Genomic DNA, 26403 nt, shown 5'->3' on the forward strand with positions numbered 1-26403 from the left:
CAAGGAGAACATTCTGCTGCCTGCAACATCCTACAGCATGACCGGTTTGGCAGTGGGTCAGTAATGGTGTGGGGTGGCATTTCTTTGGGGGGCCGCACAGCCCTCCATGTGCTCACCAGAGGTACCCTGACTGCCATTAGGTACTGAGATGAGATCATCAGACCCTTTCTGAGACCATATGCTGGTGCGGTTGGCCCTGGGTTCCTCCTAATGCAAGACAATGCTAGACCTCATGTGGCTGGAGTATGTCAGCAGTTCCTGCAAGACGAAGGCATTGATACTATGGACAGGCCTGCTCGTTCCCCAGACCTGAATCCAATTGAGCACATCTGGGACATCATGTCTTGCTCCATCCACCAACGCCACGTTGCACCACAGACTGTCCAGGAGTTGGCGGATGCTTTAGTCCAGGTCTGGGAGGAGATCCCTCAGGAGACCATCCGCCACCTCATCAGGAGCATGCCCATGCGTTGTATGGAGGTCATACAGGCACGTGGAGGCCACACACACTACTGAGCCTCATTTTGACTTGTTTTAAGGACATTACATCAAAGTTGGATCAGCCTGTAGTGTGTTTTTCCACTTTAATTTTGAGTGTGACTCCAAATCTAGACCTCCATGGGTTAATAAATTTGATTTCCATTGATCATTTTTGTGTGATTTTTTTGTCAGCACATTCAACTATGTAAAGAACAAAGTATTTAATAAGAATTTCTCTGACGTCCTAGTGGATGCTGGGGACTCCGTCAGGACCATGGGGAATAGCGGCTCCGCAGGAGACAGGGCACAAAAGTAAAAGCTTTAGGATCAGGTGGTGTGCACTGGCTCCTCCCCCTATGACCCTCCTCCAAGCCTCAGTTAGATTTTTGTGCCCGGCCGAGAAGGGTGCAATCTAGGTGGCTCTCCTAAAGAGCTGCTTAGAGTAAAAGTTTTGTTAGGTTTTTTATTTTCAGTGAGTCCTGCTGGCAACAGGCTCACTGCATCGAGGGACTTAGGGGAGAGAAGTGAACTCACCTGCGTGCAGGATGGATTGGCTTCTTAGGCTACTGGACACCATTAGCTCCAGAGGGAGTCGGAACACAGGTCTCACCCTGGGGTTCGTCCCGGAGCCGCGCCGCCGACCCCCTTGCAGATGCCGAAAAGTGAAGAGGTCCAGAAACCGGCGGCAGAAGACTTTTCAGTCTTCATAAGGTAGCGCACAGCACTGCAGCTGTGCACCATTGTTGTCAGCACACTTCATAGCAGCGGTCACTGAGGGTGCAGGGCGCTGGGGGGGGCGCCCTGAGCAGCAATGATAGTACCTTATTCTGGCTAAAAATACATCACATATAGCCCCTGGGGGCTATATGGATGTATTTAACCCCTGCCAGGTCTCAGAAAAACGGGAGAAGAAGCCCGCCGAAAAGGGGGCGGGGCCTATTCTCCTCAGCACACAGCGCCATTTTCCCTCACAGAAATGCTGGTGGGAAGGCTCCCAGGCTCTCCCCTGCACTGCACTACAGAAACAGGGTTAAAACAGAGAGGGGGGGCACTTATTTGGCGATATGACTATATATATTAAAATGCTATAAGGGAAAAACACTTATATAAAGGTTGTCCCTGTATAATTATAGCGTTTTTGGTGTGTGCTGGCAAACTCTCCCTCTGTCTCCCCAAAGGGCTAGTGGGGTCCTGTCCTCTATCAGAGCATTCCCTGTGTGTGTGCTGTGTGTCGGTACGTGTGTGTCGACATGTATGAGGACGATGTTCGTGAGGAGGCGGAGCAATTGCCTGTAATGGTGATGTCACTCTCTAGGGAGTCGACACCGGAATGGATGGCTTATTTAAGGAATTACGTGATAATGGCCCTCATTCCGAGTTGATCGGTCGCAAGGCGAATTTAGCAGAGTTACACACGCTAAGCCGCCGCCTACTGGGAGTGAATCTTAGCTTCTTAAAATTGCGACCGATGTATTCGCAATATTGCGATTACTAACTACTTAGCAGTTTCAGAGTAGCTCCAGACTTACTCTGCCTGTGCGATCAGTTCAGTGCTTGTCGTTCCTGGTTGACGTCACAAACACACCCAGCGTTCGCCCAGGCACTCCCACCGTTTCCCCGGCCACTCCTGCGTTTTTTCCGGAAACGGTAGCGTTTTCAGCCACACGCCCCTGAAACGCCGTGTTTCCGCCCAGTAACACCCATTTCCTGTCAATCACATTACGATCGCCGGAGCGAAGAAAAAGCCGTGAGTAAAAATACTATCTTCATAGTAAAGTTACTTGGCGCAGTCGCAGTGCGAACATTGCGCATGCGTACTAAGCGGATTTTCACTGCGATGCGATGAAAAATACCGAGCGAACAACTCGGAATGAGGGCCAATGTCAACACGCTGCAAGGTCGGTTGACGACATGAGACGGCCGGCAAACCAATTAGTACCTGTCCAGGCGTCTCAAACACCGTCAGGGGCGTTAAAACGTCCTTTTACCTCAGTCGGTCGACACAGACACAGACACGGACACTGACTCCAGTGTCGACGGTGAAGAAACAAACGTATTTTCCTTTAGGGCCACACGTTACTTGTTAAGGGCAATGAAGGAGGTGTTACATATTTCTGATACTACAAGTACCACAAAAAAGGGTATTATGTGGAGTGTGAAAAAACTACCTGTAGTTTTTCCTGAATCAGATAAATTAAATGAAGTGTGTGTTGATGCGTGGGTTTCCCCCGATAGAAAATTATTGGCGGTATACCCTTTCCCGCCAGAAGTTAGGGCGCGTTGGGAAACACCCCTTAGGGTGGATAAGGCGCTCACACGCTTATCAAAACAAGTGGCGGTACCGTCTCCAGATAGGGCCGCCCTCAAGGAGCCAGCTGATAGGAGGCTGGAAAATATCCTAAAAAGTATATACACACATACTGGTGTTATACTGCGACCAGCGATCGCCTCAGCCTGGATGTGCAGCGCTGGGGTGGCTTGGTCGGATTCCCTGACTGAAAATATTGATACCCTTGACAGGGACAGTATTTTATTGACTATAGAGCATTTAAAGGATGCATTTCTATATATGCGAGATGCACAGAGGGATATTTGCACTCTGGCATCAAGAGTAAGTGCGATGTCCATATCTGCCAGAAGTTGTTTATGGACACGACAGTGGTCAGGTGATGCAGATTCCAAACGGCACATGGAAGTATTGCCGTATAAAGGAGAAAAAGACAACGTCTTTTCAGCCTCAGTCCTTTCGTCCCCATAAGGGCAAGCGGGCAAAAGGCCAGTCATATCTGCCATGGGATAGAGGAAAGGGAAGAAGACTGCAGCAGGCAGCCCATTCCCAGAAACAGAAGCCCTCCACCGCTTCTGCCAAGTCCTCAGCATGACGCTGGGGCCGTACAAGCGGACTCAGGTGCGGTGGGGGGGGTCGTCTCAAGAGTTTCAGCACGCAGTGGGCTCACTCGCAAGTGGACCCCTGGATCCTACAAGTAGTATCCCAGGGGTACAGATTGGAAATTCGAGACGTCTCCCCCTCGCAGGTTCCTGAAGTCTGCTTTACCAACGTCTCCCTCCGACAGGGAGGCAGTAGTGGAAACAATTCACAAGCTGTATTCCCAGCAGGTGATAATCAAAGTACCCCTCCTACAACAAGGAAAGGGGTATTATTCCACACTATATTGTGGTACTGAAGCCAGACGGCTCGGTGAGACCTATTCTAAATCTGAAATAGTTGAACACTTACATACAAAGGTTCAAATCAAGATGGAGTCACTCAGAGCAGTAATAGCGAACCAGGAAGAAGGGGACTATATGGTGTCCCGGGACATCAGGGATGCTTACCTCCATGTCCCAATTTGCCCTTCTCACCAAGGGTACCTCAGGTTCGTGGTACAGAACTGTCACTATCAGTTTCAGACGCTGCCGGTTGGATTGTCCACGGCACCCCGGGTCCTTACCAAGGTAATGGCCGAAATGATGATTCTTCTTCAAAGAAAATGGACAATCTCCTGATAGGGGCAAGGTCCAGAGAACAGTTGGAGGTCGGAGTAGCACTATCTCAAGTAGTTCTACGACAGCACGGGTGGATTCTAAATATTCCAAAACCGCAGCTGTTTCCGACGACACGTCTGCTGTTCCTAGGGATGATTCTGGACACAGTCCAGAAAAAGGTGTTTCTCCCGGAGAAGAAAGCCAGGGAGTTATCCGAGCTAGTCAGGAACCTCCTAAAACCAGGAAAAGTGTCAGTGCATCATTGCACAAGGGTCCTGGGAAAAATGGTGGCTTCTTACGAAGCGATTCCATTCGGTAGATTTCACGCAAGAACTTTTCAGTGGGATCTGCTGGAAAAATGGTCCGGATCGCATCTTCAGATGCATCAGCGGATAACCCTGTCTCCAAGGACAAGGGTGTTTCTTCTGCGGTGGCTGCAGAGTGCTCATCTACTAAAGGGCCGCAGACTCGGCATTCAGGACTGGGTCCTGGTGACCACGGATGCCAGCCTGAGAGGCTGGGGAGCAGTCACACAGGGAAAAAATTTCCAGGGAGTGTGATCAAGTCTGGAGACATCTCTCCACATAAATATACTGGAGCTAAGGGCAATTTACAATGTTCTAAGCTTAGCAAGACCTCTGCTTCAAGGTCAGCCGGTATTGATCCAGTGGGACAACATCACGGCAGTCGCCCACGTAAACAGACAGGGCGGCACAAGAAGCAGGAGGGCAATGGCAGAAACTGCAAGGATTCTTCGCTGGGCGAAAAATCATGTGATAGCACTGTCAGCAGTGTTCATTCCGGGAGTGGACAACTGGGAAGCAGACTTCCTCAGCAGGCACGACCTCCACCCGGGAGAGTGGGGACTTCATCGGGAAGTATTCCACATGATTGTGAACCGTTGGGAAAGACCAAAGGTGGACATGATGGCGTCCCGCCTGAACAAAAAACTGGACAGGTATTGCGCCAGGTCAAGAGACCCTCAAGCAATATCTGTGGACGTTCTGGTAACACCGTGGGTGTACCAGTCGGTGTATGTGTTCCCTCCTCTGCTTCTCATAACCAAGGTACTGAGAATTATAAGACGTAGAGGAGTAAGAACTATACTCGTGGCTCCGGATTGGCCAAGAAGGACGTGGCACCCGGAACTTCAAGAAATGCTCACAGAGGACTCATGGCCTCTGCCGCTAAGAAGGGACTTGCTTCAGCAAGTACCAGGTCTGTTCCAAGACTTACCGCGGCTGCGTTTGACGGCATGGCGGTGGAACGCCAGATCCTAAGGGAAAAAGGCATTCCGGAAGAGGTCATTCCTACCCTGGTCAAAGCCAGGAAGGAGGTGACCGCAAAACATTATCACCACATGTGGCGAAAATATGTTGCGTGGTGTGAGGCCAGGAAGGCCCCACGAAGAAATTTCAACTCGGTCGATTCCTGCATTTCCTGCAAACAGGAGTGTCTATGGGCCTCAAATTGGGGTCCATTAAGGTTCAAATTTCGGCCCTGTCAATTTTCTTCCAGAAAGAATTGGCTTCATTTCCTGAAGTCCAGAAGTTTGTCAAGGGAGTATTGCATATACAACCCCCTTTTTGTGCCTCCAGTGGCACTGTGGGATCTCAACGTAGTTCTGGGATTCCTCAAATCACATTTTAAACCGCTCAAATCTGTGGATTTGAAATATCTCACATGAAAAGTGACCATGCTGTTGGCCCTGGCCTCGGCCAGGCGAGTGTCAGAATTGGCGGCTTTGTCTCACAAAAGCCATATCTGATTGTCCATTCGGACAGGGCAGAGCTGCGGACTCGTCCCCAGTTTCTTCCTAAGGTGGTGTCAGCGTTTCACCTGAACCAGCTTATTGTGGTACCTGCGGCTACTAGGGACTTGGAGGACTCCAAGTTGCTAGATGTTGTCAGGGCCCTGAAAATATAGGTTTCCAGGACGGCTGGAGTCAGGAAAACTGACTCGCTGTTATCCTGTATGCACCCAACAAACTGGGTGCTCTTGCTTCTAAGCAGACGATTGCTCGTTGGATTTGTAGCACATTTCAACTTGCACATTCTGTGGCAGGCCTGCCACAGCCTAAATCTGTCAAGGCCCATTCCACAAGGAAGGTGGGCTCATCCTGGGCGGCTGCCCGAGGGGTCTCGGCATTACAACTCTGCCTAGCAGCTACGTGGTCGGGGGAGAACACGTTTGTAAAATTCTACAAATTTGATACCCTGGCTAAAGAGGACCTGGAGTTCTCTCATTCGGTGCTGCAGAGTCATCCGCACTCTCCCGCCCGTTTGGGAGCTTTGGTATAATCCCCATGGTCCTGACGGAGTCCCCAGCATCCACTAGGACGTCAGAGAAAATAAGATTTTACTTACCGATAAATCTATTTCTCGTAGTCCGTAGTGGATGCTGGGCGCCCATCCCAAGTGCGGATTGTCTGCAATACTTGTACATAGTTATTGTTACAAAAATCGGGTTATTATTGTTGTGAGCCATCTTTTCAGAGGCTCCGCTGTTATCATGCTGTTAACTAGGTTCAGATCACAGGTTGTACAGTGTGATTGGTGTGGCTGGTATGAGTCTTACCCGGGATTCAAAATCCTTCCTTATTGTGTACGCTCGTCCGGGCACAGTATCCTAACTGAGGCTTGGAGGAGGGTCATAGGGGGAGGAGCCAGTGCACACCACCTTATCCTAAAGCTTTTACTTTTGTGCCCTGTCTCCTGCGGAGCCGCTATTCCCCATGGTCCTGACGGAGTCCCCAGCATCCACTACGGACTACGAGAAATAGATTTATCGGTAAGTAAAATCTTATTATTTCATTCATTCAGATCTAGGATGTGTTATTTTAGTGTTCCCTTTATTTGTTTGAGCAGTGTATATATATACACAGTATATATATATATATATATATATATATATATACATATATATATACTGTATATATATGTTGCTGGCCCTGCCCTTGACAGACCCATGTCTCATTAAACAGTCTTGATTCCATCTGCCTAGCAGGGTGGAACGTATTAGAAAGATGTGGGGTCTTGCTGTAAATGTATGTTGGTTGGAAGAATAGTCATTCGGACCTGATTGCTCGCTAGCTATTTTGTGCAGCGATGCGATCATATAGTCACCGCCTATAGGGGAGTGTATTTTAGCTTTGCAGGTGTGCGATCGCATGTGCAGCCGAGCGGTACAAAAAAGTTTTGTGCAGTTTCTGAGTTGCCCAGAACTTACTCAGCCGCTGCGATCACTTCAGCCTGTTTGGCCCGGAATTGACATAAGACACCTGCCCTGCAAATGCCTGGACACGCCTGCGTTTTTCCCAAACACTCCCAGAAAACGGTCAGTTGACACCCACAAACGCCTTCTTCCTGTCAATCACCTTGCGATCGGCTGTGCAAGTGGATTCCTCATTAAATCTATTGCTCAGCAACGATTCACTTTGTACCCGTACGACGCACTTGCATATTGCAGTACATTCACATGCGCAGTTCTGACTTGATTGCAGCGCAGTGAAAAAACCTGGCATGTGATCAGATCTGAATGACCCTCTAAGTTCTAAAGTCATTTATAGTCTCTTTTTCTCTGTGACATGAATCCTCATCTATTCCTTGTCTCTATGTCAGATATCAGTGGGATAATAAAATGATATGTGGGTTATTGTAGTAAGTATAAGTCTGCTGAGCGAATGACAACAATGATCCCTGGTGGGTGACAGAACTACTCACAGATCACACATGAATCTCACACTCTTTAATCAAACAGTAACCTGCAAGAAATGACAATTACTTTATTTGTTGATCAGGTTTTAACATCAGCTCAATATAAATGTACAGTAATATATGTGATTATTTATTAATAAGGTTTATCATTTACACATTGTCAGGAAGATCTGGTGTATTTATGTCTATTTGCATCTCAGACTTACAGTAGGGGCTGATCTGAGTCACACGCTGCGGCCGCTTCTGTTGGTGTAGTTGTATCTGCGACTATATGATAATGAGGGTAGAAGCCCTTCCCCTGGTGTACAAGCTGTGACTGACTGTGCCAGGACTGAGACACTGACCTCCAGCATCTGTAGACACTGTAACACCGCTCAGTACATCATTACATGTCACCATCAGTCACATCATAGACACTTACTCCAGCCCCATGCTAGGTGCAGAGTTTCTATCTGAGTGTGACCTCCAATGTGAGTGTCTAAACGTCCGTGTACGCAGTCACTTCAGTAACATGACTACAAAACTTCCATGACACTCACATACTGTACATACCACCCAACATGCTCCATGGTGAATTAGGGACTCCTGAGCCCAAAAAGGGGATATAGACTCACAAAAGGGGGCATGGCTTCATGAGAATTATGTGATTATGAGCCACGCCCCCTGTTTTCAAGCCCACACACCGCACACCCTGCACCCATATAATTATACTTATCACTCTATTGTCCTGGCGTTGGCTGCAGAAATCACACGGAAAGTGCTCGCCGTGACCATTATCCTTGTGATTTGTGCACATTCAGAAGAGACAATGCTGGAAACAAGGCACAGGTGCCATGTTCCCAGAGACCTGTGCATGCAGAGTAAACTATGGCACAAATCAAGAGTCTACTAAACCATAGGAGAGGAGGAGGCCCACACAGGACCTGCACATGGCCCCCTCCTCTCTGTAACCACCCCTGGGAAAAGCCAATGCATTTTCAATACACTTCTAAGTGCTTATGTCAAAAATCACTTCTTCAACTCTATACAAACACAATAAAGATGCATAAGACACTTGCATAGTATAAAAAAATTCAAATGCGCCCGACATAGTGTAACATGTGACTCAGAATCAGGCCCTTATTACTCTCTGTGAGCTGTAATAAACAGAATTTCCTCATAGTCAGAAAGGTCACTCACAGATGTTCTTTTCTGGACTGCACAGTGATCAATAACAAACCCTTCATCAATGAGAACTTTTCTTGCAAATTTCTCATCATATTTGCACACATGTACCTTTTCCTGCCCAATCATCCCATAAGTTGTATTTAAAGACCCAAACAATATTAGGTATCCTTCAGGTTTTAGCAGTTTCACAAATTTCCTGAAATTACTTATATAATCATCTTGGTCTTTGCTGATGAAATCCAACATCAATGTACTGATGACACAGTCTGCTGGTGGGAGCACCTCCGGGTCTGTGAGATTCTCATTGTCAATGTCACATTTCATGATCTTTGTTATTGCCGTCTTCAACATTATGTCTTTGTCCTGACACTGGTCACTGAAATATACAAACACAATAAGGTTCATTGGGATCTAGGACTAGCCATACTACCAAATGAGAAATAAGATGTCATTTTATATGGAGATCCAAGAGGTGGGAAGGTATAATTTAGAGAGGCATTGTTTGTTTTTTGGAAGGGTTCCTCGAAACTGGTAGAGATTGGGCAGTATTCTATACTTTCAATGAGGCACCCTTTCATCTTCCAGGTGTACTCGGATTCTCGCGAGTTTTGGATCCCATATAAACAGCCGCGCATCACCTGATTTTAACTCCAGACTTGGAGAATGAGGGATACGGACCTCTGTCTCTCTGTGGGTGGTGGCATTGGGAAGTGTCAGTGTGTGCTTTCTAGGGGTGCTGTACTGTCACTGTTGTGTCCCTGTGATGTTAGGGGTACTGTCCTGGCTATCACTGGTGTTTCATGTACTGTTAGGGTTGCTGCAGCTGTACATGGGTGTTGCTGTCCTGGCTGTCACTGTGTTGTACAGGGGCAGGGTCACTGTCCTTCTGTATGCTGTGAAAATACAGGGGAGCTGGCCTTGTCTTGTATGCTGTAAAAATTCAGTGGTGCAGTGAAAATAAATGTACACTGGCCCTGTCTTGTATGCTGCAAAAATTCAGTGGTGCAGTGAAAATAAATGTACACTGTCCCTGTCTTGTATGCTATAAAAATTCAGGGGTGCAGTGAAAATAAATGTACACTGTCCCTGTCCAGCATGCTGTAAAAATTCAGAGGTGCAAAGAAAATAAATGTACACTGGCCCTGTTTTGTATGCTGTAAAATTACAGGGGTGCAATGAAAAAAAAATGTACACTGGCCGTGTCTTGTATGCTGTAAATATACAGGGATACTGTTGTTAAAATATAAGTACACTGGCCCAAATACAGGGGTGCTGTATTTTTTGCTGTAAAAATACAGGGGTGCTGTTATTTAAAAAAAGCACACTGGTCCAAATACAGTGGTGCTATTGTTCAAATAAAAATACACTGGCCCTGTCCTGTATGCTGTAAAAATACAGGGGTGCTGTTGTTAAAATAAGAGTACACTGGCCCAAATACAGGGGTGGTGTTGTTAAAATAAAAGTACACTGGCCCTGTCATGTATGCTGTAAAAAAACAGGGGTGCTGCTGTTAAAATAAAAGTACACTTGACATATACAGGGGTGCTGTTGTTAAAATAAAAGTACACAGGTCTGTCCTGTATGCTGTAAAAATACAGGGGTGCTGTTTTTAAAATAAAAGTACACTGGCCCTGTGCTGCATGCTGTAAAAATTCAGGGGTGCTGTTGTTAAAATAAAAGTACACTGGCCCTGTCATGTACAGTATGCTGTAAAAACAAAGGGGTGCTGTTTTTAAAATAAAAGAACACTGACCAAATACAGGGGTGCTGTTATTAAAAAAAGAACACTGGCACTGTCCCATATGCTGTAAAAATACAGGGGCGCTGTGAATTTAAAGGAGTGCTGGCCCTGTCTTGTATGTTGTAAAATTACAGTGGTGTTGTGAAAATACAGGGGTGCTTGCACTGTCCCGTATGCTGTAAATATACTGGGGTGCTGTGAATATAAAGGGGTGATGGCCCTGTCTTGTATGCTGCAAAATTAAAGGGGTGTTGTGAAAATATAGGTGTGCTGGCACTGTCCTGTATGCTGTATAAATACAGGAGTGCTGTGAAAATAAATGAAATAATAAAGGGTTGCTGTCCCATAAAATGGAGAACAAAAGTTTGGAGTAAAAAATAGTGAAAGATCAGGAACCACTTCCATTTCCTAGTACTAGTGTTTAAGCTGCTGCTGCCATCAGTCATAACATTGACGATGCAATTCCATCAACGTCGTCTACTAAGTCCAATACCCAATGTCAGAGGGCATGTAAATCCCAAGAAGCAAAAATTAATATTAAAAATAGCCTATGTTCATGGCCTATGTTCATGACTGGTGGTTCAGCTTCTCATGAAGATGGAAGCCCTCCTCCCTCTCAAAAATATAAAAAAATAAAGCTTGTTACTTGGTACTTATTTAAGCGAGGAAGTAGTCTGTGACCGATTAAAACATTTAAAGATTAATAAATCACCAGGGCCCGATGGTATTCATCCAAGGGTTCTAATGGAGCTTCACTCTGAACTGGCAAAACCGCTATCTTTGATCTTTGAGGATTCAGTTTTATCAGGTATGGTTCCCAAAGACTGGCGTATAGCGGAAGTAGTGCCTATATTCAAAAAGGGAAGTAAAGCTGAACCAGGTAATTATAGACCAGTTAGTCTTACATCTATAGTGGGGAAAGTATTGGAAGGTATTCTAAGAGATAGTATTCAGAAGTTCCTTGAAACCAATAATGTCATTAAAAGGAATCAACATGGGTTTATGAAGGACAGATCCTGTCAAACCAACTTACTTGGCTTTTATGAAACAGTAAGCGCAAACCTAGATCAGAGTAAAGACGTGGATGTAATCTTTTTAGACTTTGCCAAAGTGTTCGATACTGTACCACACATGAGACTTATCTACAAGCTACAAGAATCAGGGCTTGGAAGCACAATATGCACTTGGGTCAAAAACTGGTTAGATAATAGGAAGCAGCGCGTTGTGGTTAATGGATCTTTTTCAACTTGGACTGAAGTGCTAAGTGGTGTGCCGCAAGGCTCAGTATTAGGACTAGAAGGTCTAGAGAGCATGGTGTCAATTTTTGCAGATGATACCAAATTGTGTAAGGCTATAAATACAGAGGAGGATGTCGAGTCTCTTCAGAACGACTTAGTTAAATTAGAAGCATGGGCAGCCAAATGGAGAATGCGCTTCAACACAGACAAGTGTAAGGTAATGCACTGTGGTAACAAGAACAAAAATGACACCTACCTACTAGATGTGGTAAAATTAGGGGATTCTGTACTGGAAAAGGACTTAGGTGTCCTCATAGATAGCAAGCTAAGCAGTAATACCCAAAGCAGTACTACAGCAAAGAAGGCTAATAAGATATTAGCATGCATAAAACGGGGTATTGATGCTAGGGATGAGAGTATTATACTCCCGTTATATAAATCACTAGTGAGGCCACACCTTGAATACTGTGTACAATTCTGGGCACTGTACTACAAAAAGGATATCCTGGAGCTTGAAAAATTACAGAGGAGGGCGACCAAACTAATTAAGGGCATGGAGACGATGGAATACAAGGAAAGGCTTGAAAGACTAGGCATGTTTACATTGGAAAAGCGGAGACTAAGAGGGGATATGATCAACATCTGCAAATATATAAGGGAACAATACACAGAGCTTGCGCGGGACCTGTTTTTGGTTAGATCAACACAGAGGACTCGTGGACACTCGCTCAGGTTAGAGGAGAGGAGATTCCGCACAATACGGCGTAAAGGCTTTTTCATGGTAAGGACAATACGTGTTTGGAATTCCCTGCCCGAGGGAGTTGTAATGGCGGAATCTGTCAACACCTTTAAGAATGGGTTAGATAAATTCCTATTGGATAAGGATATCCAGGGGTATGGTGCATAGTCATGCATTATAGTTACTATAAATAGGGATAAAATGCAATGGCTGACAGCAGCATCAGTCAGAAATTTTAGTCAAATCATCATGCATAGGACACCACAAATAGGTTGAACTCGATGGACAATCGTCTTTTTTCAACCTCAGATACTATGTTACTATGTTACTATGTTACAGGAAAAAAAATTACTGTGCGTTCAGATATAACACAAATCCCCAAAGAGAGTCCAAGAGTGTCCACGGTTGCAATGTGTAGGCCTGACCTTCAATACCACCATTTGCACGCCCTCTGCAAGTGCTGGGAGGAGCACCATCAGTCCAGTTGCTGATATTGAGATTGAGGATGTCACTGTAGAACTACACCAGGATGAGGAGGACATGGGTATAGCTGGCGCAGAGGAAGAAGTTGAAGATGAAGATTCTGAAGGTGATGTGGTTTGTTTGAATAAGGCACCAGTGGAGACAGTTTTTGGCCATGGGATGAAAAAGCCCATTTGTCATGCCTGAGAAAATACCAATAAAGCACTCTCTTCGGTGTGGAATTATTTCTCCACAAATATGGACAAGTGTCAAAGCATGTGTTGCCTTTGTCAATCCATAATAAGTAGGGCTAAGGATGTTATCCACCGAGGAACATCCTCCCTTATACGTCACCTGCAGTGCTTTCATCATTGCCAATCAAGTGATTGCCAAGTTCAGAAACTTTAGGTAATAGTGTAAGCAGTCCACTGACACTTAAATGACACAGTCTGTTTAAATATTATTTCTCTGTGAGGATAAGGATGTAAACACTGAAGGGAGAATCTGAGGATGAGGATAACATCTTGCCTCTCTAGCACCATTTTGTGAAAGGAGAGATTAATTGCTTCTTTTTTTGTGGGGGCCACAGTCGTGTGGCAGACCCTGTCGCTGAAATGATTGGTTTGTTAAAGTGTGCATGTCTTGTTTATACAACATGCGGGTGGCTGGGAGGGCCCAAGGACAATTCCATCTTGCATGTCTTTTCTTTGCCACATAATTTCAGGGGTGCTTCCTATATGGAGCACTGCCCATTCACCCTATCAGTCCAGGGGTGCTGTCCTACTGCCATTTAAGTCCAGGTGTGCTGTTGTCTGTCTGCTGTAATGTGTAATTCTTCGGGGGTGCTGACTATACTGTATAAGTCCAGGGGTGCTGCCGTATAATTCCACGGTTGCTACTGTAATTGATCCTGAGTTTAAATTTAAGCCTAGAGCAGAATTTGAAACAAGCTGCAACAGCACAAACAGATTAGAGAAAACATAGCTGCAAAGATGGAAATTTTGACGGATAGTTTTCCAATGAGACCACATTTGTAGCCAAAGTCAGTCAGTCTCAGAAGAGACAGAATCATAATCCAGAGCAAATACTAGAGAGGTAAAAGAGAGATTTTTTGCAGGAGCAATATAGAGAAGTTCTTCTCAATTTTTTCATGTTAGGGACTCACTCAAATGAATGACTCCAACTAGTCAACCTTAATTTTTATTTATTAGTAATGTTCCACATTTTGGGATTATTTATTTGCAAAATGCGAATTTGTTGTACAAGGTTCTTTTCCTAAGGGCTGCATAGGGTTATCGCAAGACTTCATGGTATTAGAAGAACAGAGTTTCAGTGATTTTGCATAGAGATGAGCAGGTAAAGTTCGTGGAGATCTGCCCCCCCCCTTCCCCCGAACTTCACGTGATTTACACGGGTCCGAGGCAGCCTCGGTTCTTGCCGCCTTACTCGGTTAACCCGATCGAGGCAAAACGTCATCATGCCACTGTCGGATTCTCGCGAGATTCGGATTCCATATAAAGAGCCGCGCGTTTTCACTCGTGCATTGTAGATTGAGCGGAGAGGACGTGGCTATGTGCTCTGCCTGAATAGCCCAATATCAGCTCAATATCTGTGCTCAGTATCATTCCTGCATTGTGGTAACCAGTATATAGTAGTACAGTACAGTAGTCCATTGCTGTTTTTTGCTGCTCCGTGTCAGTTCCATTATCCTGAACAGTGCTCAATATCTGTGCTCATTATTATTATTATTATTGCTGCATTGTGGTTACCACTCACCAGTATATAGTAGTACAGTACAGTAGTCCAGTGCTGTTCTCGCTGCCCAGTGTCAGTTCTATTATCCTGAACACTGCTTAATATCTGTGCTCATTTTTATCATTGCTGCATTGTGGTGACCACTGACCAGTATATAGTAGTAAAGTACAGTAGTCCAGTGCTGTTCTCGCTGCCCAGTGTCAGTTCTATTATCCTGAACAGTGCTCAATATCTGTGCTCATTATTATCATTGCTGCATTGTGGTGACCAGTATATGGTAGTACAGTACAGTAGTCCATTGCTGTATTTTGCTGCTCCGTGTCAGTTCTAGTATCCTGAACAGTGCTCAATATCTGTGCTCATTGTTATCATTGCTGCATTGTGGTAACCACTGACCAGTATATTCTGGTACAGTACAGTAGTCTAGTGCTGTTCTCGCTGCCCAGTGTCAGTTCTAGTATCCTGAATAGTGCTCAGTATCACTGGTCAGTGTCATGTCAGAACAAAATGTTTTGGAGGTTGTGGAGGTTTCTTCCTCAGAGGAGTCTGTACCAGGTACTCAGGATTGCCTGGAGTGTTTTCATCCCATTAGGATGGAGACAGAATGGCTGGATAGCCTAGGAAATAAGATTCCTCAGAGTTCATTAGGGCATACTCTATTAAGTTGCTGGGAAAAAGCTACAAAAAATGCTCTAGATATGGATCAGTCCATTTCATCTAGGACCCCCTCAGCTCCTGATACACAGGTCTTGAAGGCCAACGCGGACATCGATGCCGACACAGGGATCAACACAGAAGTTAGAGGGGGGCACTATGATAAATTGATGAATTTTATATTCCAATCTATCAATGCCATTAGGGATGTGTTAGAAATACCTATACAAATAGAGGAAAATTCTTGATTGCTAACTGCAAAATCATTAATGACATTCCCGGTTTCGAAAGAGTTGAATACTCTATTTGAAAGATCCTGGTTAAACCCAGAAGAGGATGTTCACATTCCCAATAAAGTACTTAAGACATATCCCTTTCCTGAGGAGGATAGAAGGAGATGGGAGATTCCTCCCATAATGGACATTTTGGTGTCCAGGCCATCAGGGGTAATTACATTACCTGTACCAGGCTTGGCCTCGTTAACGGAGCTGACTGGCCACAAGATAGAGACAACTCTAAAATCCATTTACAAAGCTACTGGAGCCACCCTTAGGCCCACTATTGCATGCACTTGGGTAGCTAGGGCTATGTTGAAATGGCCAGACAATTTAATAGAAGACCTTGATACAATCCATAGGGATGATGTTGTCTTGATTCTAGGTCACATAAAGGACTTGGCTAAATTCATGGTGAAAGCCATGAGGGACATCGGGCTGATGAATTCTAGAGCATCCTCCATGACAGTAGCGGCTCGAAAAGGTCTCTGGATCCGCCAATGTAACGCAGACACCGAATCCAAGAGGTACCTCCCCATCGCAGGTGAGACACCACTTGGGGACACTCTGAATACAAATCCTTCCGCAGCACCACCAATGAGAAGACGTAACTCTGCTTCTCTGATGCAGTCCCCTTGGGCTGCCAGATCGAGAAATTTTGGGAGGGCCTACTTCTGCATGAGGCTAGGCCATAGAAAGAGCAGAAAATCTGCACCCTCTACAGGTGCACGGGTTCAGAGGTTGGATTCTACTCCCTTAGCATCCTCAGTGTGAAGCGGAAGGACTTCCATGTGGGGGTCCACTGGGGGGGATCTCATCTACATCATTACAGGGAAGCCTTAGTGATTATTATTATATCCCGGGTAATAAAATTTATTACCAAGGGTTAGAAACTGAATTCAGGAGTTTCCCCATGGCTGTTTGTTTAATCAGCACTGCCAGTTGTTAGGACAGTGGGTTTGTCCCTGTCATATAAAAAATAAGTTTTTTTTAAAGTGCCATCAAGTCTGACACTTCCGTATATGTCCAGTGGTACTGCCATTTGATATAATTTCCGACATTACTGCCATTTAAGTCCAGTGATTTTGTCATTTTCTTCCAGTGATTTGGACCAATAATACCATTGATAGGAACAAATAATTCCTGTGATACTGGATTTTAATACTAGTGATTTTGTCATTTTCTTCCAGTGATTTGGACCAATAAATAATTCCATAGATTAGAATGAATAATTCCTGTGATATTGAGGTGTTTCTTTCGCTTAGCTTAGCCATCCAGCGACCTTGGTGCACCTCTTTTTCACTTTGCATCATGTGCTGTTTGTGGACTATTTTTTCAAGTGCCATCCTGTCTGGTGCAGTGTGAAATTCCACTACAGCACCCGGCTCCTGTCATAGCAGAGGAGCCGACAGCACACTGAGACCGTCTCTGGGGGAAGCCCAGCATCTCCGGAGATGCTGGGCACGCCCCCAGAGTGACGATCCCGGTATCCGCGAAGTCACGCCCACTAGCTGTAAGACCACGCCCCTTTTTGCTGCGATCGCGGCAGTACATCAGGGGTGCGCACCGGGTGTCACCACACCTGGTGACGCCTCTGCTGTCTGACACTGCAGTGCCACTCCTAGATGGGCCAAGTGTTTGTGCCACCCACTTGGGTCGCTTAGCTTAGTCATCCAGCGACCTCCATGCAAACTTTAGCGCTAAAAATAATATTGTGAGGTGTGATGTGTTCAGAATAGACTGGAAATGAGTGGAAACTATGGTTATTGAGGTTAATAATACTATAGGATAAAAATGACCCCCAAATTCTATGATTTAAGCTGGGGGTTTTTTTTGGGAGGGGGGGGGGTTAATAAAAAACCACCCGAATCCAAAACGCACCTGAATCTGACAAAAAAATCTTAAGAGAGGTTTTGCCAAAATGCATCCGAATCCAAAGCACGACCGCAAAACCGAAACCAAAACCAAAACACAAAACACAAAAAATGTCTGGTGCATAGCTCTAATTTTGCATTGCATTAGCTTTCTATTGCACTTCAGCACTAGATGGGTAAGGAGATCCTGTGAGGCACAAACAGTTACTGAATATGGCCCAGTATGGAGTCTCATGGTGGTTTAAAGCCAGGAAGATATCTGTCTTGCCAGGCTGAGGCATGATGGTGACACAGAGGTTAGCATTGCTTCCTCCCACAGTCCTACTTGTAATATGAAATGAGTTTGGACTGTAGAGTGGTAAGTTCCACTAGGGCAGGGGCTCAATAACAAAACAATTCACTGCACAGTCCTGCTTAGTACTTTACTAAACCCACCTGAACTCAACTTGCCCCATCCGGGGCTACTATGGGGGCTCAGGAGGGGCTGCTAAAACATCTAAGAGGCTGGTTTATTTAAAAATAAAAAATAATAAAATAAACAAGACACACAGGTATGCTCACATGCATGTAACAGGTATTCTCACATGTATGTAACTGGGAGCAGAGAAAAACGAAAATAAGGCATCTGCCACAAAATATGTAAATAAAAATGGAAAGAAAGAAACCCACAAGATTTTCACAAAATATGTCTCCAGACTCCATGGTGGGGAAAATATCCAATCTTGATCCTGTGGTAGACACCTGTTTATTTGCATCCCAGCATTAAATCTGAGATTATATTAATCCCTGAAAATGGAGAAGGGGGTACAAATTCTGAGGCTTTGGTCCCTAGTTTTCAGTTTGCCCAGTAATGTGGTAGTTATATACTGTATTTGCTTGGTTGAAGATCTTTCAGTTCCACATCAATATGAGTGGAGGTGAAAGCTTTTGTGTTGTTCCTGATTGCGTGTGCCTCTGTAATCAAAAACACCCCAAAATTCTTTGAATTTAGCTGTTTTTATGTTTTTTTCCCAAAATATTCCAGATCCAAAACCAAAACCCGAAAGGTTGGTTTTGGTAAAAACCAATCCAGAACCAAAACACAAAAGGAGATCCAAATCCAAAACCAAAACTCAAAACCCAAAAAGTGTCTGCCGCACATCTCTAGTAATATCACATGCCAATATATTTCTGACAAAGTGTCACTATTAGACAGGAGGGACAGTTAATTGTTCCAAATAAAGAATCCAGTTATTGGTGAATTTATGATCACTATCAGCCACATGTCACAGCCTGCGGGTTGGGGAGGTTGTGATATCTCAGTGATTTAGTCACAAGGTTTTAATCAATAACATATCCCCAAATTCTTGTTATGCACACCAGTGCCTACAGGAATGTACTGGTGTCTGAACTGTTATGCACACCAGTGCCTGCAGGAATGTACTGGTGTCTAAACTGTTATGCACACCAGTGCATGCAGGAATGTACTGGTGTCTGAACGGATAGGGATGCAAAACAAATGAACTCACAGACAGACTGGGGAATATGACATTACGTACATAGAAGGTGATAGGGTAACAAAATAAACACAAAGTGAACAGAGAAGCCCAAAGGCTAAGAAACTGGTGTCTCCTTAGTATTAGGAATGCTCAGATGGAAAAAGCAAGATGTTGTGTTTTAATACGTAGAGAACACGAAATGCTGTTGCTAAGGGCAACAGCAAAACCCTAAAGGGTTACCAACGGGTGTGGCAGTAAACTCCTTGGTCAGAGATGGAATGATAGACACAAGGAGAGTCTCCACAATCCTAATCCTCACTTGCAGTGCACAGGTTCAGTTTACTGCCACTAAACTGACACCTGAATATCTTGCACAGTGAGAAAGGATTTAGGCAGGCAAGTCTGAGAATACAGCCGCAAACTTGCTAAGTTCACAGAGTAGCAAAAGAACCCCAGCAAGTTAAATGACTGACTCCAGTCTTACTGCTAGGTCTGGATTGGCAGAGTGTAATACCAAATCCCAAGGCCTATTTGCAGTAAGCAACAACAAATACAAAGCTAAACAGTACTGGCTAACTTTCAGGAACTAACTAACCAACAAAGATTCAGCAGCATCTGCTTAACCTGAGAAGAGGGTTTATAAAGCAGGTGCTGTCCACGCCCCACTCAGACCTCACAGACTGTGAGCACAAAAACCATCACCGGATCCCCTGCCGTGCACAGAGCCTGTAACCACTGCACAGCAAAAGACCCGAACCGGAGTATCAGCTGCACTCAGGTTACTCCGCTAGCACTTGTCTCCCGGTTGCCATGACGACGTGGCAGCACAGGGCAGGAGACCCTAACAGTACCCCCCCTCTGACGAGGGGTCAAAGAACCCCTACCACCGGGTTTATCGGGGAACTGCGAGAAGAAAAAGCGTATCAGTCTGGGGGCATGAAGATCACAACTGCGCACCCACGACCGCTCCTCCGGGCCATACCCCTTCCAGTGCACCAAAAATGACAGCCGACCCTGCACCATCTTGGAGTCAAGAATCCTTTCAACAACAAACTCCCTCTGGCCACGTATCAGAAGAGGGGAAGGTCTTCCACTGGAAGAAGGATTACTCATCGCCCGTTTTAAAAGGGAACAATGAAATGTTTTATTGATACCCAAAGAACAGGGCAGACCTAACTGAAATGCCACCGGATTGATAACCCTGGTGATCTTATAAGGGCCGATGAACCGGGGGCCTAACTTATGAGATGGCTGTCTCAACTTCAAATTCTTGGTAGACAACCAGACGAAGTCTCCTAATTTGAAGCTGCAGGGTCTTTTCCACTTATCAAAAACCCTTTTGGTCACTAATGACACAGACACAAGGGCTTTCTTCACTTTCCTCCAAATACCTCTAAGGACCGAAACCACAGAGGAACCACCAGGCGTGGAGTCCAGGGGGTCAAAAGAATTGGCCTTAGGATGATGCCCATACACACAAAGGAAGGGAGAGATCCCTGTAGCAGAGTGATCCGCGTTGTTATAGGCAAACTCCGCCATGGACAGATGAGCAACCCAGTCAGTCTGACACTTGGAGACATAACACCTGAGGAACTGCTCCAAGGACTGGTTCACCCTTTCAGTCTGCCCATTAGACTGCGGATGGTAGCCTGACGACAAGCTGACAGAAATCTGGAGATCTGAACAAAATGCCCTCCAGAATTTGGCCACAAACTGGGATCCGCGGTCAGAAACCACATCAAGTGGCAACCCGTGGAGACGCACAACATGCAGCATAAATAATTCAGACAGGCGTCTGGCCGATGGCAGCCCAACCAATGGAACGAAGTGCGCCATCTTCGAAAACCTGTCAACGACAACCCAGATGGCTGTCATCCCCGAGGATTTGGGCAAGTCCAACCACAAAATCCATTGAAATGTGGGTCCATGGCTTAGATGGAATAGAGAGTGGATGTAATGGGCCAACAGGAACCCCTCTAGGAGTCTTATTTCGGGCACAGATGTCACATGCTCGAACCCACTGATCCACATCCTTAGCCACCGAGGGCCACCACACCGCCCTAGATAGTAACTCCCGAGTTCTGGCAATACCCGGGTGACCTGCCGACTTCTTGGCATGGAATTCCAGGAACACTCGCTGTCTTAACCTAGGAGGCACAAACAAAAGACCTACTGGAAGGTCTGGAGGAGCCTGCTCCTGTGCTCTAAGGACTAATGACAAGAGGTCCTGGGTAATGCCCACTTTAATACATGATGGGGACACAATGGGCAACGGCTCCTCTGTGGTCTCCTGGATTGGAGCAAAACTCCACGAGAGCGCATCAGCCTTGATGTTTTTTGACCCAGGGCGATATGTTATCAAAAAATTAAAGCGAGCAAAAAACAAAGCCCATCGTGCCTGCCTGGCATTGAGGCGCTTCGCTAACTCTAAATATGCCAAATTCTTATGGTCGGTGAGAATTGAGACCACAAACTTAGCCCCCTCAAGCCAGTGTCTCCACTCCTCGAGTGCATCCTTAATAGCCAACAATTCCCGGTTACCCACGTCATAATTCATCTCGGCAGGCGAAAATTTACGGGAAAAGTAAGCACAGGGATGAAGGCGATTATCAGACACCCCCATCTGAGAGAGCACTGCCCCAATACCCATCTCAGAGGCATCCACCTCCACCACAAAAGGATGCTCTGGATCTGGGTGTCGCAGCACCTTGGCTGAGACAAATGCCCTTTTGAGACGGGCAAAAGCCGCTTTGGCCTCACAAGACCAGTGAGCAACATCCGCCCCTTTCTTAGTGAGTGCCACCAAGGGCGCCACTATAGACGAAAATCCAGCGATAAATCATCTATAAAAATTCGCAAAGCCCAGGAAACGCTGAAGCGCCTTCAAACTAGTGGGCTGCACCCAATCCAGGACTGCCTGTACCTTGGAACCCTCCATTTGGAAACCTTCTGGGGATATAATATATCCTAGAAATGCGATTTGCTGAACTTCAAATTCGCACTTCTCCAGCTTCGCCCCAAGCCGGTGGTCTCTGAGTTTCTGGAGGACTAAGCGTACATGCTTCCGATGTTCCTCCAGGGAATGGGAGAAGATTAGGATGTCATCTAAGCATACAACTAAGAATCTATCCAAATATTCCCTGAGCACATTGTTCATGAAGTCCTGGAAGACTGCCGGGCATTACAGAGCCCAAAAGGCATCACCAAATATTCATAATGCCCTGAGTGGGTATTAAAGGCAGTCTTCCATTCATCCCCCTCTCTTATTCGGATTAGATTGTACGCACCGCGTAGGTCAATCTTAGAAAAAATGGTGGCAGTACGAAGCTGGTCAAACAAGACCGAAATGAGAGGGAGTGGGTATGAGTTTTTAATCGTGATACGGTTCAATTCCCTGAAGTCGATGCAGGGTCGCAATGAACCGTCCTTTTTACCCACGAAGAAGAACCCCGACCCAACTGGGGACTGTGAAGGTCTGATAAATCCCTTAGCCAAGTTCTCCTGAATGTACTCTGCCATAGCCTGAGACTCAGGACGTGACAGGGAGTACAACCTGCTCTTGGGAAGCTTAGCATTCGGCAAAAATCAATGGCACAGTCATAGGGGCGATGGGGAGGTAGTACCTCTGCAATTTTTTTGGAGAACACATCCGCAAAATCTGCATAACATCCTGGCAATCCTGGCAAACTTAGCTGCGAAAGCCTGACTGGAAGGCTCAAGCAACTCCTGAAACAATCAGTACCCCAACTAAGAATCTCCCCAGAGACCCAGTCAAATTAAGGATTGTGGGCCCTTAACCAGGGTAACCCCAACACCAATGGGGCAAAAGTACAGACAGTCACATAAAAGGACAACTTTTCAGAGTGTGTGGCTCCAATAAACAAAGAAATCTGACTAGTGCAAGAGGTAATTTTACCCTGGGATAATGGTTCCCCGTTTAACCCACAGATCTCAATTTCTGATGCCAAGGGTACTAAGGGAACAGAGTGTTCCAGGGCAAATTGGCGGTCCATAAAAACCCCGTCGGCCCCACTGTCCACAAAGGCCTCAGTCTTGACAGTTTGACCGAGGATCTTCAAGGTCACCAGAATGATAAAAGTCTTCTTGGGAAATTCTGACTTCTGGCCTGACAGGATATTTCCCATCACCCTCAGGCCCTGAAGTTTTCCGGCTTTTCTGGCATGATACTACCACATGACCTTTATTCCCACAGTACAAACACAAACCCTGCTGTCTCCTCCGCGTCTTCTCACGCGAGGAGAGGCAGGTAGCCCCAATCTGCATAGGCTCCTCGGAAAATTCCTCAGAGTCTGAGGTTCCCTTGGGAAAGAAGGAAACCTCGGTCTCCCTTTCAAGCCTACGCTCTCTCAGCCGTCTATCCACCCGGATGGATAACTGCATGAGCTGATCCAAGCTATCAGGCAAGGGATATTGTACCAGTTGGTCTTTTATCTGGTTAGAAAGACCTCTTCGGTACTGGTGTCTCAGGGCTTGGTCATTCCACTGGGTATCATGGGCCAACCTCCGAAACTCTGTACAATAAACCTCAACTGGCCGTCGCCCTTGCTTAAGGATCGAAATCTGAGTCTCGGCTGAGGCCGTCTTGTCAGGGTCATCATACAACATGCCCAGTGCCGTAAAAAAAGCATCAACACTTTTAAGCGACGGACAGTCATGCTGCAACCCATATGCCCAGACCTGTGGGTCTCCTTGTAGCAAGGAAATCATTATGCCCACCCGCTGAATCTCCGACCCAGAAGACTGAGGCCTAAGCCGGAAATACAGTTTGCAGCTCTCCTTGAAACAAAAGAACTGCGAGCGATCTCCAGAAAAACGATCCGGGAGATTTACTTTCGGCTCCTTAACCCCTGAAGTTGCTGCTGCTGCTGCTGCGGGAGCTCCGCCAGCGGCCTGCGAGGTGTGCATTTTAATGGACAAATCATTAAATTGGCGAGTCAGGACCTGCACCGACCACCTGTTTAAAAGTATTTTGAGGGGTATGCTCCATATTCCCACAAAATTTCAACAGGAGTATTGGGCTGCTGAATATGTTATGCACACCAGTGCCAGCAGGAATGTACTAGTGTCTGAACGGAGAGGGATGCAAAACAAATGAACTCACAGACAGACTGGGGAATATGACATTACATACACAGAAGGTGATAGAGTAACAAAATAAACACAAAGTGAACAGAGAAGCCCAAAGGCTAAGAAACTGGGTGTCTCCTTAGTATTAGGAATGCTCAGATGGAAAGAAGCGAGATGTTGTGATTTAATACGTAGAGAACCCGAAATGCTGTTGCTAAGGGCAACAGCAAAACCCTAAAGGGTTACCAACGGGTGTGGCAGTAAACTCCTTGGTCAGAGATGGAATAATAGACACAAGGAGAGTCTCCACAATCCTAGTCCTCACTTGTAGTGCACCGGTTCAGCTTACTGCCACTAAACTGACACCTGGACACCTTGCACATTGAGAAAGGATTTTGGCAGACAAGTCTGAGAATACAGCCGCAAACTTGCTAGGTTCACAGAGTAGCAAAAGAACCCCAGCAGGTTAAATGACTGACTCCAGTCTTACTGCTAGGTCTGGATTGGCAGAGTGTAGTACCAAATCCCAAGGCCTATTTGCAGTAAGCAACAAGCAAATACAAAGTTACACAGTACTAGCTAACTTTCAGGAACTGACTAACCAACAAAGATTCAGCAGCATCTGCCTAACCTGAGAAGAGGGTTTATATAGCAGGTGCTGTCCACGCCCCACTCAGACCTCACAGACTGTGAGCACAAAAACCAGCACCGGATCCCCTGCCGTGCACAGAGCCTGTAACCACTGCACAGCAAAAGACCCGAACCGGAGTATCAGCTGCGCTCAGGTTACTCCGCTAGCACTTGCCTCCCGGTTGCCATGACGACATGGCAGCACAGGGCAGGAGACCCTAACAGCAAGGTAATAAAGGCAGCAGACAATCTGTTCCTAAATGTTCATTTACATATTGGAGCTGATTGGCTGGTGCCTTTCTCACCTTGCACAGATCACTGGTTTCTTACTTCCTTATGCCTTCTACAGGTTAATACATCTGCACCTGTATTTGTACAAAGTATACGCAGGCCTACACATATCAAATTACATACCCAGCAGCCATCCATCTGGTATTTGTCCATCCTCAAACTTATCAAAGAGGGATGACTGACTGAGGATGAAGGAGTCATGGCAGCCCCCAGGGGAACCAGCAACAACACTCATTATTTTGAGATTTGCATCACAAACCACCTGCACATTTGTGGAGTGTTCGAAATGGCGGTTTGTATATATGTGCTGCCTGCCACTAGGTGGTCTCAGCTGAATGTGTGTGCAATCTATGGCTGCAAGCACATTGGGCATGCCAGCCAGCTCATAGAAATATACCCTGATGGCATGCCACTGAGACTCCTGGGTAGGGAAGCAGATTGAGGCCTCGATGTGGGGCTGCAAAACAGCCAACACCTGTGTGTATATTTAAAAGAACAATAAACATTAGATTTTAGGACAGAACTGGCCACCGAGAAATTAAAACAAACAAAAAACAGAAGAGATTGTTAGGTATACATCACCTGTGTTAATATTCTGGAAAATGAGGGCTGTGAGATTCCTATGACATCCCCAGACACAGCCTGAAAGCTGCCAGTAGCCAGAAAGTGCAACACAGCCAGGAGTTTGTGCAGGCCTGAGACAGAGCGAGAGCATGCTGTCTCAGGGTCTAGGCCCAGTTTGACAAGGTCATACAGACGGAAAATGTTGTTACGATTTAGACAGAACATCTGTATGACCTTATCATCGGACAATGTGTTCAAGTTTAAACGCCCCCTAAAAAAACGAGGCCTGCGCAGCCTCAGCGGAACCTGTACAACCTGCTGACCATGTTCAGTTTCTTGGCCCTGGGTACTTACAGGCTGATGTCTGAGTCTGAGGAATCCCACAGCACACAAAAGATCACTGGCCCACAGTCCTGCTGCCATTTCTGAGTGTAGGTGTATTGAAATGGGCCTAACATCCTTTTATAGGCATCCTAATTCAGGTGTGAGAGATTTTTTATTTGCAACACATGTAAACACGACTGAAAAAAGCAGGTCTATTTTTTTGCCGCTTTTTTTTACGAATCGCAAAAAAATCCGACCGCATTTGAGCACTCAGAGACTAACACCCAAATACGAATGAATAGTGAATTCCCGTATTCTATGTAATAACAGCCGCGTTTGACCGATGGTCTATTCATTCGTATTTCTTAACTTTGTCATTTAAACCATTAAGAATAGTCCAAACACTGCCGAGATTTGTGTTTAGTGAATTCCCGTGTTGGG

The 26403-nt window shown here is 45.8% G+C and overlaps 1 protein-coding gene across 1 annotated transcript in view; it reads right to left on the reverse strand.

The window, feature by feature from the left end:
- Nucleotides 1-7766: 7766 nt before the first annotated feature.
- Nucleotides 7767-26403, reverse strand: part of LOC134965682 (nicotinamide N-methyltransferase-like) — a 29524-nt gene continuing 10887 nt past the window's right edge. The window contains exon 3 of the mRNA XM_063942002.1: nt 7767-9225. Within this exon, the coding sequence (XP_063798072.1) occupies nt 8805-9225 (421 nt within the window). The 3' untranslated portion in view covers nt 7767-8804. The remainder of the gene's footprint in view (nt 9226-26403) is intronic.

Source organism: Pseudophryne corroboree, chromosome 10 (assembly GCF_028390025.1).
Source record: "Pseudophryne corroboree isolate aPseCor3 chromosome 10, aPseCor3.hap2, whole genome shotgun sequence".
NCBI classification, from domain to species: domain Eukaryota; kingdom Metazoa; phylum Chordata; class Amphibia; order Anura; family Myobatrachidae; genus Pseudophryne; species Pseudophryne corroboree.